Source organism: Sebastes umbrosus, chromosome 13 (assembly GCF_015220745.1).
Source record: "Sebastes umbrosus isolate fSebUmb1 chromosome 13, fSebUmb1.pri, whole genome shotgun sequence".
In the NCBI taxonomy this organism is placed as follows: Eukaryota; Metazoa; Chordata; class Actinopteri; order Perciformes; family Sebastidae; genus Sebastes; species Sebastes umbrosus.
The window spans coordinates 6,052,378-6,070,164 of record NC_051281.1 but is presented as its reverse complement, the minus strand read 5'-3'; the positions used below and the strand labels follow the sequence as shown (position 1 = coordinate 6,070,164).

General features: G+C 38.1%; 2 protein-coding genes across 9 annotated transcripts in view; one reads left to right on the top strand and one right to left on the bottom strand.

Annotated features, from left to right (window-relative positions):
* Positions 1-1,101: 1,101 nt before the first annotated feature.
* On the bottom strand, positions 1,102-7,642 carry si:dkey-57a22.11 (uncharacterized protein LOC569865 homolog). 2 transcript variants are annotated; one of them, XM_037789692.1, is made up of 9 exons: positions 7,451-7,642; positions 5,958-6,072; positions 5,238-5,416; positions 4,982-5,056; positions 4,164-4,234; positions 3,894-4,045; positions 2,156-3,792; positions 1,421-1,535; positions 1,102-1,321 (listed from the first exon to the last, which is right to left on the bottom strand). In XM_037789692.1, the coding sequence occupies exons 2-7, from the start codon at positions 6,046-6,048 to the stop codon at positions 2,309-2,311; spliced, it is 2,052 nt and encodes a 683-aa protein (XP_037645620.1). In that variant the 5' UTR covers positions 6,049-6,072; positions 7,451-7,642; the 3' UTR covers positions 1,102-1,321; positions 1,421-1,535; positions 2,156-2,308. The 2 variants fall into 2 exon arrangements, with proteins under 2 accessions (XP_037645620.1, XP_037645621.1); XM_037789693.1 differs by having other exon boundaries at positions 1,421-1,532.
* A 1,230-nt stretch (positions 7,643-8,872) lies between these two features.
* Positions 8,873-17,787, top strand: part of pikfyve (phosphoinositide kinase, FYVE finger containing) — a 29,005-nt gene continuing 20,090 nt past the window's right edge. For 3 of the 7 annotated variants that reach the window (XM_037789687.1, XM_037789691.1, XM_037789685.1), the window contains exons 1-5: positions 10,002-10,113; positions 12,106-12,305; positions 14,615-14,785; positions 16,885-16,896; positions 17,455-17,564. In XM_037789687.1, coding sequence (XP_037645615.1) covers positions 10,070-10,113; positions 12,106-12,305; positions 14,615-14,785; positions 16,885-16,896; positions 17,455-17,564 — 537 coding nt within the window. In that variant the 5' untranslated portion in view covers positions 10,002-10,069. Of the gene's footprint in view, positions 9,042-10,001; positions 10,114-12,105; positions 12,306-14,614; positions 14,786-16,884; positions 16,897-17,454; positions 17,565-17,787 lie in introns of those variants that run through there. The other 4 variants (XM_037789688.1, XM_037789686.1, XM_037789690.1 and 1 more) reach the window with 3 other exon arrangements.

The following is a 17,787-nucleotide window of genomic DNA, read 5'->3' as shown; positions in this document are numbered from 1 at the left end:
GAACCCAGGCCGCCGCGGTCAGGACCAAGCCTTAATACATGGACGCCCGCTCTACCAACTGAGCTAACCCAGGCGCCCCTCCGCAACTCAGTTTTAAAGCTAGAGAGAAGAATTAATAGCGCTTCAAACTTCTCCAAAACTGGCTTGACCTCTGACCTCAAGATGTGTGAATGAAAATGGGTTCTATGGGTACCCACGAGTCTCCCCTTTACAGACATGCCCACTTTATGATAATCATGCAGTTCAAGTCATAGTCAAGTCAGCACACTGACACACTGACAGCTGTTGTTGCCTGTTGGGTTGCAGTTTACCATGTTATGACTCAGCATGATTTTTATGCTAAATGCAGTATCTGTGAGAGTTTCTGGACAATATTTGTCATTGTTTTGTGTTGTTAATTGATTTCCAATAATAAATATATACATACATTTGCATAAAGCAAGCATATGTGCCCACTCCCGTGTTGATAAGATTGTTAAATACTTGACAAATCTCCCTTTAAGGGACATTTTGAACAGATGAAAAATGTGCGATTACCCATACATCCATTAACTTCTGCTTATCCTGCCCAGAAACCTCTAAAGGGAGGTATCCAGGCTGCACCCTGATCAGATGCCCGAACCAATATGGCGGCTCGTTTGGAAACTTTCCTCTCTTATATCACGAAAATGGTTCACTGAAATGTGTTAAATAACATTTTATGCGAGAAATAAGCCATGCAGTTGCTGAATCTGTCTTAATTTAGATCGACAACGGTTCATTTTAAAAGTTTCTTGGGGGTTTCCAGAGGCAGCTCCAGACGCCCCGTGATTTGCACAAAGTAGCATAGACCAGAACTTTATGTAAATGAGGAGCGGCAAACGTGCAGCCCCGTCTCCCGAATCGAGCCGCCAAGCTACCAGAATGCATTGCACAGCTGCTTACATAGACAATGTATGGGAAGCGTGGAAAGGACGGAGGCTGTGGACACGTAACATCAGACTTTGTGGACTGACTTTCATCCCGACAGCTTCACACTTGGCTGCAAACCGCCACATTTTTAATCATGATTAAATAGTTTAATTGACTGACATCTGTAGTTACCAGCAAACATGTTTGAAATTTGACTTAAAAGATCTTTATTAAGCTTATTAAGAAAACCATCAACTTAAAATAAAACCAGTTAAAAAAAAAAGCTATTAATAATAATCAGTCCACCAAAACAACTCTTTCCAGCTTTGGAATGCTCTTCTTCGGTTTCGGCCTTTTCTTCTTCTTGTCCTTAAACACCGGAGAACTCAGAAACTCGCTGTCGGTGAATTTATCTCCGCGCCTCATTTTGCTGTTGCAAAAAAAAAAGGGAAAACAAAATAAATACATTGAATTACTCGCTGCTGTTTTCTGGTATAATCAATACAGATCATGGACAAGCTGTCCTCACCTGTTGAGGGTCGGCTCCTTATAACTGACGACACATTTCCGTCTCCTGGTTCTCCCTCCGTTTTCACCGTCTGGGGTTGTAAGGATGTTGGTCAGTGATGTTAAGACTCTTCCTGCTACAACACAATAAATCTGGAATAAGTTACCTTTTAAGACTTCTTTAACAAATTTAGCCCCAACAAAGGAACAAACAGATAAAGTACTTGCATATTTCATATTAACTACAACACAAAAACCAGAAATAAAACCAGCCGCTCTTCATTTCATGATAAGAAAACTTATTTTCACAAAGTACTTGTCTCCTTGTGTTTCCACAACATTTAACATTTGAAACTTGAAGCTTTTGTCTAATGAAAAAAAGGGTTTTGTATAAAATCATGTTCATATTTTTTAATATAAAGGTATCAAAAAAGGTATCTTAGTGCATCTCTGACTACAAACATGCTGAAAATCAAACATTCTTACTGTATTAATTTAGATATTTTCCAAAGTAAAAGTCTCTAGAAGTGTATGATTCAACTTTTTCCCATGGTCTAGTGTTAAAAAAAAAAAATTGCAATATCGAATCACTATACTTAAAACTTTGCAATACATATCGATCGGCACCCAAGTACCGTGGTAGTATCAAATCGGGAGATCGGTGAATCGTCCCTACTAGAAGACATACCATCTTCGCTGCAGTTTGAATGTGTATCAAGGTAGACATTTAATTAAAAAAAAACAATGGATACCGCACCTGGAGAGGCTTCAGTTGTTGTGAGCGCAGCAGACGACTCCTCAATCACTGGCGCCCTGCCTGATGTCTCCCTCCTGGGACTAGCGAGTAAAGAGCCCACCTCGGTGTCCGCAATGCTGACATCTACGCCCAGCCACGGTGGCATCTCATCTGTCAGCAGGTCTCCAGACTCTGATGAACCGCCTCATCACTGGTGTCCACTGTGTGACTGTGTGACACATTAGACGTCCTTGTGTTGTTTAGTGGAACATTGTCTTGAGTTTTCTGCCTGTAGACGACAAATGTTCCCCTTGGATTTCTGGTTTCTGTGGGCGTCTGCAGCTTGGACGTCCTTCTGTACTGTTTCGGATTCTGATCCATCCAGGACTTTGGCCCGCTGGGTTTTGAATCATATAAATGTTCAAAGGTGTCATCCTTTTCACTGATGTCAGAATGCAAGTCAAACACTTGTAAATGTAATTCTTTGTTTCCTTCAGGACCATCAACGCCACAGAGAGGTGAGGCATCACCGCGACCCTCAAGACAACCCGTACCAACTTCAGGTGACGCTCTGTCCGATGAGGAGCTATCCCGGTCCACTGCGACAACAAATGTCCCTCTGCATCTTGATTTTGGACTTCCCTCCGAATTTGTCATCAGTTTGCGCTGTGGTTTATAGCCCACAGGTTCAGACTCTGGATGTGTGACCTCATCTGCACAAAACAGGAACTCTTCGGGTGGTTCTTGGTCTTTGTATGCTTCAACTTGCACTTCACTGTGGAATTGTTCCAATTTGGATTGACTGCTCTCACTTTCACGCGATAGCAGAGGCAAAGTGACAAACGTTTTCCTGGAGCTCCTGCTTTTAGTCCTCCTGCATGTGACTTTGGACCTGAACTCTTCTGCCGGATCATTCTCTGGTGATAATTTTACACCTTTGCTGGCTTTTGAGAATTGAATTACAGGATCCATGAAATAATCGTCCAGGTCCGGTATGGCAATGTCATGGGACCCTGTTTTTGACTTGGTTTGGTCCTGGGATTTTAATTTGTCCTTTGCCATTTTCTGATGGTTGCCAGACTTACTCAATTTGGGAATGTGAGAGGTAGCGACACTCCGACACTGTGTTTTATCTGACTGAAGCTCATTAACCTCTGGGTCTCTAATACCATCTAGTGCATGACCATCTGTCTGTAACACAGTGCCGGTGGCCGCAATCTGAACCTCTGAATCTGCAGAGTTCTTCACTTGTTGCTTTTCAGCCACACTTGACCCACCGGTGTGTTCCTTATTCTTCTTGCTTTTCGGCTTGCCAGTTTTTTTGGCTTTGGTTTGAACAGTGACTATCTCAGAAGCATGACTTAGCGTCATCTCCATTGTTGTATTCAGAAGCACAGTCTTCTCTTGTTGGTTACCATGTTCTGGTCCCGTGACTGAGCTACTTGGAAGGGGAACATCATCAGAAAGAGGTGGCTCGGGTTTTTCACACATTCTTACAACTGAGGGAGTCTGAAGACAGGGGACTGACTTCATATCAAACCCAGATTGAGAGATCATCATTGACAGCCGCTCTACGTCATCCCTTAGGCTGCTGGACTGATGGGACGTTCCTGTCTGGGGAGCTTGTATAAACTGGCTTGAAGGCCTTTTCTCGGCATCTGTGTAATTTGTGAAAAAAAAACAATAAACAAATTACTTATTTCCGGGGAATTCTACCTCTCACGATGGCAAATTATACAAAAATTCTTACGCTCCCTACCAGTGAAAATATTAGTGGACTTTCTGGGTCCGTTCTGAATATGGAAGACATTCGCACAGATGTTTTTTTCAGGCAAATCCGCCGGTACTTTTTGGAGGGGAATCCGCAAACACCCTGCAATTTCTGGCCGAGGAGGTAACTGATCTGTGAGACTAATAATGGGAGTTTAGAGAAAAGACAGAGAGAAAGAAACAGCAGAAGTCATTCACAGCTGCATTAACCCAAAAACAAAAAAGTTTCAGCATCAATCTGAATACAGTCTTTGCTCACCTTCCCACAAGATTTCCTTCATTGTTGTCACCAGATGAGGTCTTGTTGTCCTCAGATAGTTTAGGTAGATCCTGTAGGTAATAAATACAGTCAGATTATGTCTGGTATAGTTTAACACTTTCAGGCATTTTCTACTACTACCTTTCAATCTTGTATAAATGTGTGCGAATCTGGTTAGATAGCAGTCTGACTTTTAAACTCAATGTGGAACAATTGACACAGAAACTTTAGATGAAATTTGGTGTCTTATATCAGAATAGAGCTCTTGAGGGCAGGAAAACCAGCATGAAATCGTACTTTAAAACATGCCACAGATTACCATTGTGCCCTGCCTTTCATTACAGGAGATAAATATTGATCTCATCACTGTGTGCTATATGAAAAAGTAGGCTGGTCCTCACTAGAAGCAAGAAGATAACTACATTTAGTATTTTTGTTAAAAAAAATTCTCCAGCTAAAGCTGTATATCCCTTCTGTTCTCTCCCGCTGACTTGATAGTCCATTGGTTAATAATGTACATGGGATACTGAATGCAGTCCAGTATTTTGCACCAAATGAATGAAATGACTTTAAAAGTTTCATCCCATTGGATGAATTAGAACTTTTTAAGAGATTGTATACTGTACGTTTCCTTGTAACGGCATTCAGAGAAGAAGGCAAAGGAAGAATTTCATTGTACGGGAAAAGCTTGTTTTTAACTGTGCATATGACAATAAACGCTTTGACTTGACTTGAGATGCCTGTGATTGTTTCAGATGTTGTTTGTATGCATACATACAAAACAGAAATTGTTATCACTTCTTCAGAGGAATCCTTACACTGTCGGGGAACAGGTCAGCCGCCATGTCAAAGTGCTGCAGAGTGTCGCTGTGGAGTTTTTTTAAGATGACGAGCTGGGAGAGAGAAAAACAAGGAGAACTGCAGTCAATGTAATCAATCAAATCAAACAGAACACTTCTGAGACATTATGTGCATTTATGAAATCAATACTTGTATGGTAATAAACTATTGCCTTCTGCGAAACAGGCCTTGAACTTCTTTTACTAAATAATTTTAAGCAAACAATAAACCAACCAGTTTCCTCTGCTTGTAATTCTTGCCGGCCAGCTCGAAGCACAAAGCCTCCACTTGTTTCTGGAGGTACATAACCTCCATCTCCAGCTGCCTGCTCCTCTCCTTCTGGGCCTGCAAACCAAGAGCTAAGGCCTTGTTGTTGGTCTTCAAAGAGGCCTTGGAGAAGGAGGAGGAGGTGTCTGGTGTGGACATGAAGAAGCATCACATTACTCATTCAACATGATATCTCTTCCTTTAGAAAATGTATGTGTATTATAATATAAACTGGGAAAAAAAAGTTCGGAGACTTGTGTTTGGTGGATTATTTCTCTGTTGTTACAGTGCTAATGGCATTGTATTTTACATCGTTGGAAAGCCTGTTTATTTACCTTCACAATGATGTCCAACTTGTAAGGATCATGCATTTGTGGGATGAGCAGCACAGCTGATTATGTGGGTAGCGCCCAAGAAAAATTTGCCAAAATGGTCTGCCAATGGTAAACAGTGTATTCTCCTGTTGGTATTGACTCTTGTTTTGAGTTGTTTGGTGGATTGGATGATTGAACTCTCTATCAGTAACAAGGAACAAACAAGACATCATCCAATCTTTCCAACGATGTAAAATACAATGCCAATTAGCATTGTAACAAGAGAGAAATAATCCACCAAACACAAGTTTCAAAACTTTTTTTCCCCAGTTAAATTGTACAACACAACAAGGCAACAGAAAGAATTACTCACTGAGGATCTTGTTTTTGATCTTTGATGCTGTAACGTTGGCTGAAGTCTGTTTGGAAGACTTCAAAGACGCCATTGTCCTCATAGGTAACATAACTAGAGAAACATGTAGAGTTGCCTGAAAGAAAAACAAACGTGTTAGCTTTTGTACACCAAGCAAAAAGCAGCATGTAACGTTAATTCAGTTGGTTATGATGGATGATCTCCTATTTTGTTCAATGTGTATATGGATGACCTATTGAAACAATTAAATGAACTTTACACCATACATCCTATATGCCACTTACTTTACACTATACATCCTATATGCCACTTACTTTACACTATACATCCTATATGCCACTTACTTTACACTATACATCCTATATGCCACTTACTTTACACTATACATCCTATATGCCACTTACTTTACACTATACATCCTATATGCCACTTACTTTACACTATACATCCTATATGCCACTTACTTTACACTATACATCCTATATGCCACTTACTTTACACTATACATCCTATATGCCACTTACTTTACACTATACATCCTATATGCCACTTACTTTACACTATACACTATACATCCTATATGCCACTTACTTTACACTATACATCCTATATGCCACTTACTTTACACTATACATCCTATATGCCACTTACTTTACACTATACATCCTATATGCCACTTACTTTACACTATACATCCTATATGCCACTTACTTTACACTATACATCCTATATGCCACTTACTTTACACTATACATCCTATATGCCACTTACTTTACACTATACATCCTATATGCCACTTACTTTACACTATACATCCTATATGCCACTTACTTTACACTATACATCCTATATGCCACTTACTTTACACTATACATCCTATATGCCACTTACTTTACACTATACACTATACATCCTATATGCCACTTACTTTACACTATACATCCTATATGCCACTTTATAGACTGCACATATGTACATATTACATGTATTTATTGCACATACTACATTTATTTATTGATGGACTGTATACACTATGTTCATCCATTCACTCTGTATCTGTTATATCTCTATTTATTGTTTTTATATTTTTTGTATACCTTTACCTCTCCTGTGTTTCACTCTGTTTGCTGGTGTTGCTGCTTTGACACCTGAATTTCCCTCCTGGGATTAATAAAGGTTCATCTTATCTTATCTTATTAAATGACACATCAACAGTTACATTGGAGAGATGAAAACAAAGCTAATGTTGATGCTAACCAATAACAAAGCCTGTTAGTGGGTCACTAACATATTTAAATTAAGTAAATGACCAACACCTTTTTACAATCTAACACAGAGCTATAGTATGAGATTAAGTTAGCTGACAAACTCCAAACAAGTTAATGTAGTCGTTGGCATTAGAAGACATAGCCAGCTGTTTGAATGCTGAATTAGCCGCTGTACTAACCTGACTAACTAGCACTTTACGCTCAAATATTGGACAGAAAACGTACCGTATTTAATCGTTAACCAGCAGTAGACTTTGCCTCCAAACAAATGTCCTCGTTAACGACCGTGAAGTGACCAAATTTAGCTCATCGAGACCTTAAAAGCTCAAATTCATCATCGTGTGAAACGTTGATGTCTGATTCAAATTCAAACAAAAAGTCTGCGCATGCGCCAGGAAGCGCGTCATGGAAGCTGGGGGCCAATCAGAAATGATTATGCCTCAAGCAAACCTGGGTCGTGTCTAGAAGGGAGCCCGCAAATTGCTAAATCTAATCTGCGATCGGCAGAAACTCTCGCGAGACTCGCTTCCCGGCGACCTATCCTTTTTTTTTTATTATTCGAGGTCAATGCCTAACCTTATACCAGAGGTCAGAAACCTGCAGCTCTGGAGCCACATGCGGCTCTTCAGCTCCTCTCCAGTGGCTCCCTGTGGATTTTTAAAAATGGAAATGAATAACTGTTTAATTGTTTACATTTTTATTTTTATTTATCATTGTTATAGGTCAACGGAGTATTAGGGCCACATTGAGGAAAAAAAAAAAAAATCTGAGATTTTGAGAATAAAGTCATAATATTACCAGAATAAAGTCATAATATTATGAGAATAAAGTCATAATATTATAAAGTAGTAATTTTACGTGTTATTTTCTTTTTTCTTGTAAAGTTATGACTTTTTTCTCGTAATATTACTACTTTATTCTCGTAATATTATGACTTTTTTTCTCGTAAAGTTATGATTTTATTCTCCTAAAATTAAGACTTTTTTTTCTTGAAATAGTATGACTTTATTATCATTAAATTATGACTTTATTCTGATAATATTAATACTTTTTTCTCGTAATATTATGAATTTATTCTCGTAATATTACAACTTTTTCTCGTAGTTACGACTTTATTCTCTTAATATTATGACTTTATTCTCGTAATATTATGACTTTTTTCTTGTAGAGTTATGACTTTATTCTCTTAATATTATTGCTTTATTCTCCTAATATTACGACTTTTTTCTCGTAATATTACGACTTTTTTTCACTTCAAGTTATGACTTTATTCTCATTATATTACGACTTTATTCTCCTAATGATATTAGTTTTTTCTCGATATATTATGACTTTATTCTGGAAATCTCAGATGTTTTTTTCCTCAATGTGGCCCTAATACTCCGTAGTACATTTGCTCTTTGGCCCTCACTGCATTAGACTTATATACTATATACTTAGACTATAAACTGTGTTACCTTCATCACAATGCTCAAATGTTTTGCGTCTCCATACAGATTATTTAATTATTTTTTTTTGCCTAAAATGTGTCTTTTGATAGTAAAGGTTGCTGACCCCTGCTCTAGTGGTGTTTCTATCACAGAAATAGTATTTTTTTCAATGGTTTCAATCGATTGTTCTGAGTGTGACCTCTTGATCACAACAGTTGTCATTCAGTGCTCGATTCGTCAGGGCTGCTCTGTGTGTGAACGGGAGTCGGCTTTTTGTTTCAGGTGTTTTACAGGATACAGATGTCTTGATGTCTTGATGTCTTAATGTCTTCCAGGTCGGAACCGGACCGATTCACACCTTGATGTCACATTCATACACTGCACAGGTAATTCAGATTCCCTTTGTTGTTGCTGTCAGTCACATTTAACGCGTCAACTAGTCAAATAAAGAGGTTGTTTCAGGCTAACGGCTAGTTAGCACAGGATGCTAACATTAGCTAGTTTGGCTAAACAGCTGTGAAGCTAGCTGGCTAACGTTAGCTCACTAAGCTAGCCTGTTGCTGGTGAATGTGGTTGTGAATGTCACATATTGCAAACAAGATGACAGCCTGCAGATGACAGCTAGCTTACAAGTCAGTTGCTGGCTGCATTACATGTGCAATATATCCTTTGATGCAATATACACCTCAAGTGCAACTACCTTTGTTTACATTTTATTTATTACATCTACCCTACCTATTTTACAATTACCTCTGTTTATATTACATCTATTTTATATTTTATTCCTCTAGTGTAACACTTCTGTTTATATTTATTTATTACATCTACCCTACCTATTTTACAATTACCTCTGTTTATATTACATCTATTTTATATTGTATTCCTCTAGTGTAACACTTCTGTTTATATTTATTTATTACATCTACCCTACCTATTATACAATTACCTCTGTTTACATTACATCTATTTTATATTGTATCCCTCTAGTGTAACACTTCTGTTTATATTTATTTATGACATCTACTTTACCTGTTTTATTTGCTTTATAACTGTGTGTTTTACCTGTTATATGTTTTATCTGCCTCGTTTAGTCTTGTCAAGTATTTGTTTTAAAGCACTGACCAGAAGTGGCAACTGTGAATCTCATTGTATTTAATACAATAATGACATTAAAGCTTTTATATTCTCTATTCTATTCTATTAGATAACTGGTTATTGAGTGAAACTCTTATCTGCGAAGTGAAAGTGAGCATTATCATGTGTACATTAGCTATATATGATAAGCTGTGTGATTAGGTGGAGGGGTTGGTCCTTTAGCTGTCAAATGACACAAGTTCTGCTAGAGCCTGTTATGATCACATGATGAGGTTGGAGAATGTGATGCTGCTATACTTCTGCTTTCATTTGATCTAACATGGCATGCATTGCTAACTCAAAGTCTGTAGCTTTCATCAAAGGGTAAGTCTAGAGGAGGATTTGAAGGGGTGTGAAAGTGAAGGTTATTACACGGTTAGTAAACAAAACAGAAACAGGAAATGTACATTTGTTTAACAGCTGGAGGGGATAGCTATCAGCGACTCTAACTAATCAATCATATCCTGAGTTCATATCCTGGAGGAGGTATTAGGATAACATATGAGAAGTACACTGTGTTCCACACTGAGAAAATACTCCATAACAAGTAAAAGTCCTGCATTGGAAATGTTAAATCAGGAAAAATGTACTTAAAGTATTAAAAGTGAAAATACTCACTGCAGAAAAATGTCCCATGTAAATGTTATTTTATATCATTAGATTATTATTACTAGCAAGGTATCCTATGATGTTTTAGAAAAGTTATTGTTTTTTGAAACATTAAAGTTCACTCAACGCGTTGCACTGAAATGTTGACTTCCTCATAATAAGTTGTGGTATTTTGTCACATGGTTATTACAGTGCATTGGTCGCTAGTTTGATGACTATCACATGTGTTCCTTCCTGAATGAGCTTATAAAGCTAAAACACCGGTTCCTCTAATCTTTCTAATCACCGTCGCTTTTTAGTAATTTAGCTTCCTACAGTTATATTTCTTTTGAGGTCATTCCACTATTTATCTACTGTCAATTTCCTCTTCTTTGTTTTTGTATATACACAGTGTTGTACTTGCAGTTTTAAAGGCAGCAATAATAGAATGAAATCAGTATACAGTTAAGTTGAGTCTGGCTTATATTTAACCTAACATACTGTCAGATCAGTGGTCCACGGTGGTTTAATGTAGTGTTGATTTTGATATACGTGAATGTAGTTCTGATTCTACAATTGCATCTCAATCAATGACAGAACGAGTCATTGAGCATATGCTGAGCATAAATGCCTCTGTGCATGCTCGTAGCGCAAGTGCCATCTTTGGAGGCAAATAAACCTGTTTGTTTACTAAGAAATGTCTTTGATCGAGGACAGCCCTACTAGAAACAAACATACAACAACTGCAATCCAGCATGAAAGCAGTGAGTATTTTCTATGTAAAAAGCAGCGTAGATGAAAGAAACTTCATGCTGGTGATGTGAAGATGAGCGTATGAAAACACAGCAGTTGTTGGCATTTGTTATTACCATAACTGATTTAATTGCAGACATAATCGTTGCTGTCACAATTTGATTAAGAGTCCTTAAACCATTTAAAGGAACAGTGTGTAAAATTTCAGGGATCTATTAGCAGAAATGGAATATAATATTCATTACTATGTTTTCATCAGTGTATAATCACCTGAAACTAGGAATCGTTGTGCTTTATATCTACATAGGGAGCGTGTCCTCTTCACGGAGTCCGCCATGTTGCTCCGCCATGTTTCTACAGTAGCCCAGAACGGACAAGACAAACACGTTTTTACGTTACCTGAAGTCCAACGCAGTTCTCCGCCACACTTGTGAGCCGCAGTGTAAAACCGTTGTACCGCCAGCAGTCGTCTGATTTCCGTTGCTCCTAAAGTAGTGTTATTATGGTAACGATGGCCTCTGAGGGAGGTGAGTGGCGTTACCACGGTTTTGCACTCGTTACCGCAGTCTTGTAAAGGGTGGAGTGAGCGGAGGGGTACTTAGTTGGTTGCAATCTGCAACCACACCACTAGATGGTGCCAAATCATACACACTGAACCTTTCATTGATTAAATTATTCTAGAGAGAGCCTTTTATGTTTATACTTTATCTGAAGGCCACCGTAGTTCTCCAACATGCTTGTGAAACTGCGGTAACGTGAGCTGTAGAGTGCAAAACTGTGGTACCACCAGTCGACGTCTGACTTCCGTTGCTCCTAAAGTAGTGTTATTATGGTGAGGATTGGGGGTACTCAGGGGTACTCAGTTGTTTGCAATCTGCAACCCCACTACTAGATGCCACCAAATCCTACACACTGCACCTTGAAGGAAAGTTGATCAGTTACACATGCTTAAGATATTTGTTTTTGCATCTCTAGCAGGACTAGCAGTGTCATGGCTGCTGATGACAAGTCCTCGTCTTCATCCTCAACGGACTGGAACGTCGAGCCGCCTGTCAGCTCGCCCACCAGCCCCTCACACCTGACCCACTTCAAACCACTGACTCCAGAGCAGGAAGAGCCTCCTCTCCGCTCTGCATACAGCTCATTTGTCAACCTGTTTCGTTTCAACAACAAAGGTCAGGGACGCACGCCCACACACAAGCATCTAGATGAAGTATTGTACTGTACTGTATTTGTGCCAAGTGTGAAGTTGATGTGTAGATGATGTACTATATAGTCCAGGCCCAGAGTCTTCAAAGTCTGACACTGCAACACCCCCCAACACCTCTCGCCACACCCATTTGTATATGAAAGGATAGAGGAGACTGTCAGCGTTCCAGGAATATAAGAACCATGTTGATGGGAAGTTCTGAGCCTTAAGTACTGACAAAAAATATTGATAGTGCAACATGAACATTTTTTATATTAATGGGTTTTATTGCTCCTATTATTCTTCTTAATCTTACTTCTATTTGGGGGATATCCATGCTCGGAGTTTTGGAACTACAGTTCCTATAATTTGGGGGCTTTGAGGGATGTAAACAGGTTTTTTTAACCTATATTTGTTTACATTTTGGCAAATTAACATCATTAAAAGTATGCCGAATTAGCTATTAGCACTTCCTATTTGTAAAAATCGACTAATAGGAGGTCTATCTTAAACATAACTCTAGACCCCGCCTTACTATTGCACATGTACGAGTCAAGGCAGTTAGCATTCAAGAATTACACCTAAACTTCATACAAAGCAAATGCAAAGATTGTTTAATTCAAAGTTATGTACCATTTCCTAGAAGTTTTACACAAACCGGCCCTGAGTTCAAGAAATGTAAGGGATGTATAGTGCTGCTTTGTTGTACTGTTTGACTTAATCTGGTACAAATTAACAGAGAGGAGGTTATATAAACTCACATACCAAAGAAAAGAGACCTTTGACCTTAACTTCTGATGCTTGGAAGTTGGTGGAAAAGTGACCATGAACGATGTCCTTTAAACTGAATGATGTGCAGTGCCGTATTTGTTAATCTTGTCATGAGAAAGCTCACTGATTTATAACTTGTTTACTGTCTTTATTTGGTATTATATTGTGTCCTTTTACTTACAACAGTATACAAAGCATAATAAATCTATGAGACAAAAACACATCAAACATTACAGCATGTTGAAACATATCCTCCTGAACAGTATTTTGCATAAGTTCACAGAAGTCAGAGCAATTAGCCAGAGTCTTGTGAGGTCATGTGATTGAAATTGTCTGCCAGGAACCAGAAAACCACATGACTCATGTGTTTGTAGTCATCCAACCTCTGAACAACACTCCCACCCCCCGCTCTATGGCAGCACACTGACATTGCTGACAGATGAGATTACAAGAGGAGTGCTTCACTTTTTATTATATTAGAATAGAAAGAAACAGAAAAGGTGTGTCAAATTACAATTTACTGTACAGTAGGTTTGTAACTTAAATCTCCTTTTTCTCTCTTTTATTTGGGCTGCAGCTAACATTCAGCTATCAGTTGATCAATATGATTTTTTAGTATTAAAAAGGTTGTAAAAAAAAAAGGTGTTTTAAAACTCCCATCACATTTCAAAAAGCTTATTTTGTCAAAATTAAATTAAAATGTAATTATTGAATTTATTATTTATAAGGCAGAAAGATGCAAGTATGGATTCTCCACATTTGAGAATTCATCACAAGCAAATGTTTTGTATTTTTTAATTAAGTGCACGTTGGAAAGTAGACAGAGAGTTAGACGAATTAAATGATTGGACGGTTTATTACAGTCCTGCGACAGCCACAGATACCTGATTTTTTTTTTTTTTTGTCAGAGCATTTGATTTATTGATTGCTGTCGGGATGTAATGAGGATTTCAACAAATATAACAGATATGTTTCTAAAATATAGAGCTGCACATTTAATCGAAATTTTATTGAAATCGCAATATGGCCTACTGCAATTTTCAAATGGCAGGAGGTGCACTATTTGTTAAAGGTGAAATGTGTCAAAATAGCATTTTAAATTAATTATTGTAGTCCTGGCCTACACATCATATTCTACAGACTTAAGAAAATGTCTTTGTTTTGTACAGATCTCCACAAAAATCACACTATAATCAAGTTTTTCAATGAAAATTAGAATAATGGTGTAAAAAATTATCATTCCCTCTAATATCGCAAATCATATCGCATTTGCAATATCAGTCAAAATAATCACAATTAGATATTTTTTCAAAATCGTTCAGCCTTACTAAAATACATTACTCACCCTAGCTTTAACAAATAAGAGTACTAAATCTCAGAAGTACTGGGTTGACTGTAGACGCTACAAAAATTTGTTACGTAAAATATAATGAATGCATAATACAATAACTTTAATATGTTGTTTTCTGTCTTGACCACATTTTCTTACTAATGTGTAAGTTGTGTTTGTGTGTGTTTTTATAGAGGAGGCACGTCCTCCCTCAATGGTTTCAGAGAAGCCAGATCTGCCGTCCCCTTCTCCTCAATCAGAGAGGAGGAGCTGGTCCGGCTCCAGTCCAACCCACTCCCTCTACAGTTCCAGGACGCAACGGAAACAGCACCCAGACCACCTCCGACGTACCTCCACCGCCTCTGGTAAAACACACACGCAATATAGATGTTGCTATTTGAGGCTTGAGTGTTTGATCAGATAGAAAAGTTGTCTCCAGTCGGAAACCGGTTTGTGACGGATATTCATTCCAAGAAATGCATTTTTAGTTTTTCGGGCTTCAACAATTTTTCCAGCTGTTGAGGTAAGGTATTCTACAAAAGTAGTAATTAGTCCATCTTCCAGATTTTTGCAGTTTAAAGTAGACATATACAGTATATGTCTCATAAACATCAAGTCTCTCAATGTTTTGAGTGTGATTGAATGACGTTTTAGTTTATAAGTCTGTATAATGTTGCTGTTTATGGACAGTACATGTATGTACAGTTTTATATACTTGGATTACATATGAGGATAAATCTTAGAGGAAATTTATTTTATTCCATCTGGCATTAGCAATGCTCTAACTTAATGAAACCTGGTGATTTACTCTCTTTTGCGTCACACATTTGTTGATCTGTTATTTCTTTGTTAATTGATTGAGAGTCTCTGTCTTGTAGTGAGTAAACAAATCAGGGTCCACTGATAACACCGTGGACCATGTCTTACATTGAACATCGGTTACCTAATGCACTTTTGAAGCTGTGAAAAAAATGTGTTTTCATATTTCGCTTTTTTTCCATTGGATTACACATATCCAGCTACAGAAGTGAGAGTTTTATTCATGCGCTTTATCCTAAAGTTCAGTATTCAGTATCGTTTTGATGAATAAAAGAATTATACAGGTCAGTCTCTAGTTTGGGGAATGAAATCAGTCTGATTAGTCTCCGTTGTCTTACAATGAATGCATTTATTTACAAAACTGATACCAGGAAACAGACCTCCCACAACAATGACTACGTTTACATGCACAAAATATTCAGTTTTTTGCCATTATTCCGAAAAAGACAATATTCCTACTAAGCTGTTGACATGGCTACTGAAAATTAATATTCCACAAATTTTCCCGTTTACATGCAGCCGTACAGACTCTGATTAACGGAACCGGTGGCAGACTTGTTTGACCCATTGGGCAACCTCCGGGTCTGAAAAGTGAAGCCAATGCTGAAGTGCCTTAAACTTGCATTCTTTCTAACAGCCAGCAGGGGGCGACTCCTCTGGTTGCTAAAAGAAGTTTGATTGTATAGTATGTATGTATATAATATGTAAGTCTGTGAGAAAATGAGCCTACTTCTCACTTGATTTATTACCTCAGTAAACATTGTAAACATAAGTTTATGGTCTCAATCGCTAGTTTCAAGTCTTCTTCAATACAGCATGATGTTCATTTAGTAAATTATGGTCCCATTTAGAGTCAAATAGACCATAAAGCAGGGGATGCTTTAGGGTGGGGCTACTTTGTGATTGAAAGGTCGTTACCACGGCGTTGTCCGGTCTGGGAGTTGTCTGTGTTTTCATCTTACAACTTTAACCCTTTCACAGTGTGTTTTCAGTTCATGAACGTTAATTGTAACATTCTGGTCGCCTAAAAATGTCTTATTCAGCGTTGGGTTGTTCTTAGCTCCACCCTCTCGTGTCACTTCTGGTTGCAAAAAACAAGATGGCGATCGCCAAAATGTCGAAGTTGAGGCTTCAAAACAGCAGTCCACAAACGAATGATTGCCGTCATGGTGACAAGTCCACTTCTTATATACAGTCTATGGTTCGACCATGTGAACACAGCCTCCCTCTTTCATTCCTTCAACCACATTCTTGAAATGGTCGGCATTGTGATATTTATTTTGTTATTTCTAACAATAAAGCTTTATTATGTAGCACTTAAATCAGGAGAGATGAAGTAATTTGTAAAAAAAAAAAAGAGGCAAATCTTATATCTTATCGCACTGTTGAGCGAATCATTATCACTGCAGGGAAATTCCTTCACCCTGACAGCCCCACTTACAACAGCTGTAGATAGGGCCATTCAAAGGTTTGAATTGGTTGCCATCTGCAACCTCACCACTAGAGGTCACTAAATCCTATATACTGCTCCTTTAAAAACAAACTAAATATGATGTTTGGGAAAATATTTAATGTTGAAAAACATCATAATGATGAGTGAATGTACAGGTTGTAATATCCGTTCTCATGTCTTTTCTGATTACAGTGGATTGGCCAGGTGAGGGGTCTTCTGCACCGTGTGTTTTTTTTACTAAAGATGCTTTTAGCTTGACTTTAACAACTGACGGTTGTCTGAACGAGTGGCCTTACACAAACTGGTTTGTGTGTCTGAGTGCATGCGAGTGTGTGCGCGCGTGTTTGCATTTTCAGTGAAGCGCTTTCTGTTAGTCTTTGGTTTGCCCTAATGTTTTCCACTCAGGTACTAATAATAATAATTGGAATGATGTTTGTCATGAATGACTTTAACATTTCTATTCAACATGTTTTTGTTTCAGTTCTTTTTGTTGATCGCATCATGTGTTGTTTTATACACTTTTGCAAACTTTAAGGAAGTTATTCATAAGGTGTTGAAGTGCATTGTCAAATGTTTGTCACGTAGCTGTCATGTTTCACTGTGATGAAAAGGAATATAATTATCACCTTACATTAAATACATATTTTTAAAAAAGGCATATTTGACAATGCAGCAGGATGAATTTTAAAGAATACGTGAACCTTTTTCAGTTCTTGTGTTTATTTGTGTTCTGTGTGTTTGTGTCTACATGCATTACTTTAGACGGCAGCAGGAAATCAGATACCCCTCTAAGTAATCATGACCCTCGCACAGCTGTGCAACTTCGCACTGCACTGAAGAGGCTGAAGGAAATAATGGAGGGAAAGAGCCAGGTATTCACATCCACACCTTTACAAACACTTTCTTTGCCTCATTTGTACATCTTGACACACACAACTTAAATGTATTATGTTTTGACACAGCAGTGAACACACGTTTGCAGAAAACATTTTAAATATATATACAGTATTTTGAGCACCTTGAAGGCTTTGCCACAAGATGAACCTGTGCAGTTTCTCTTTGTGGATAACAGCTGTGGTTGTTGTCCCCCCTCAG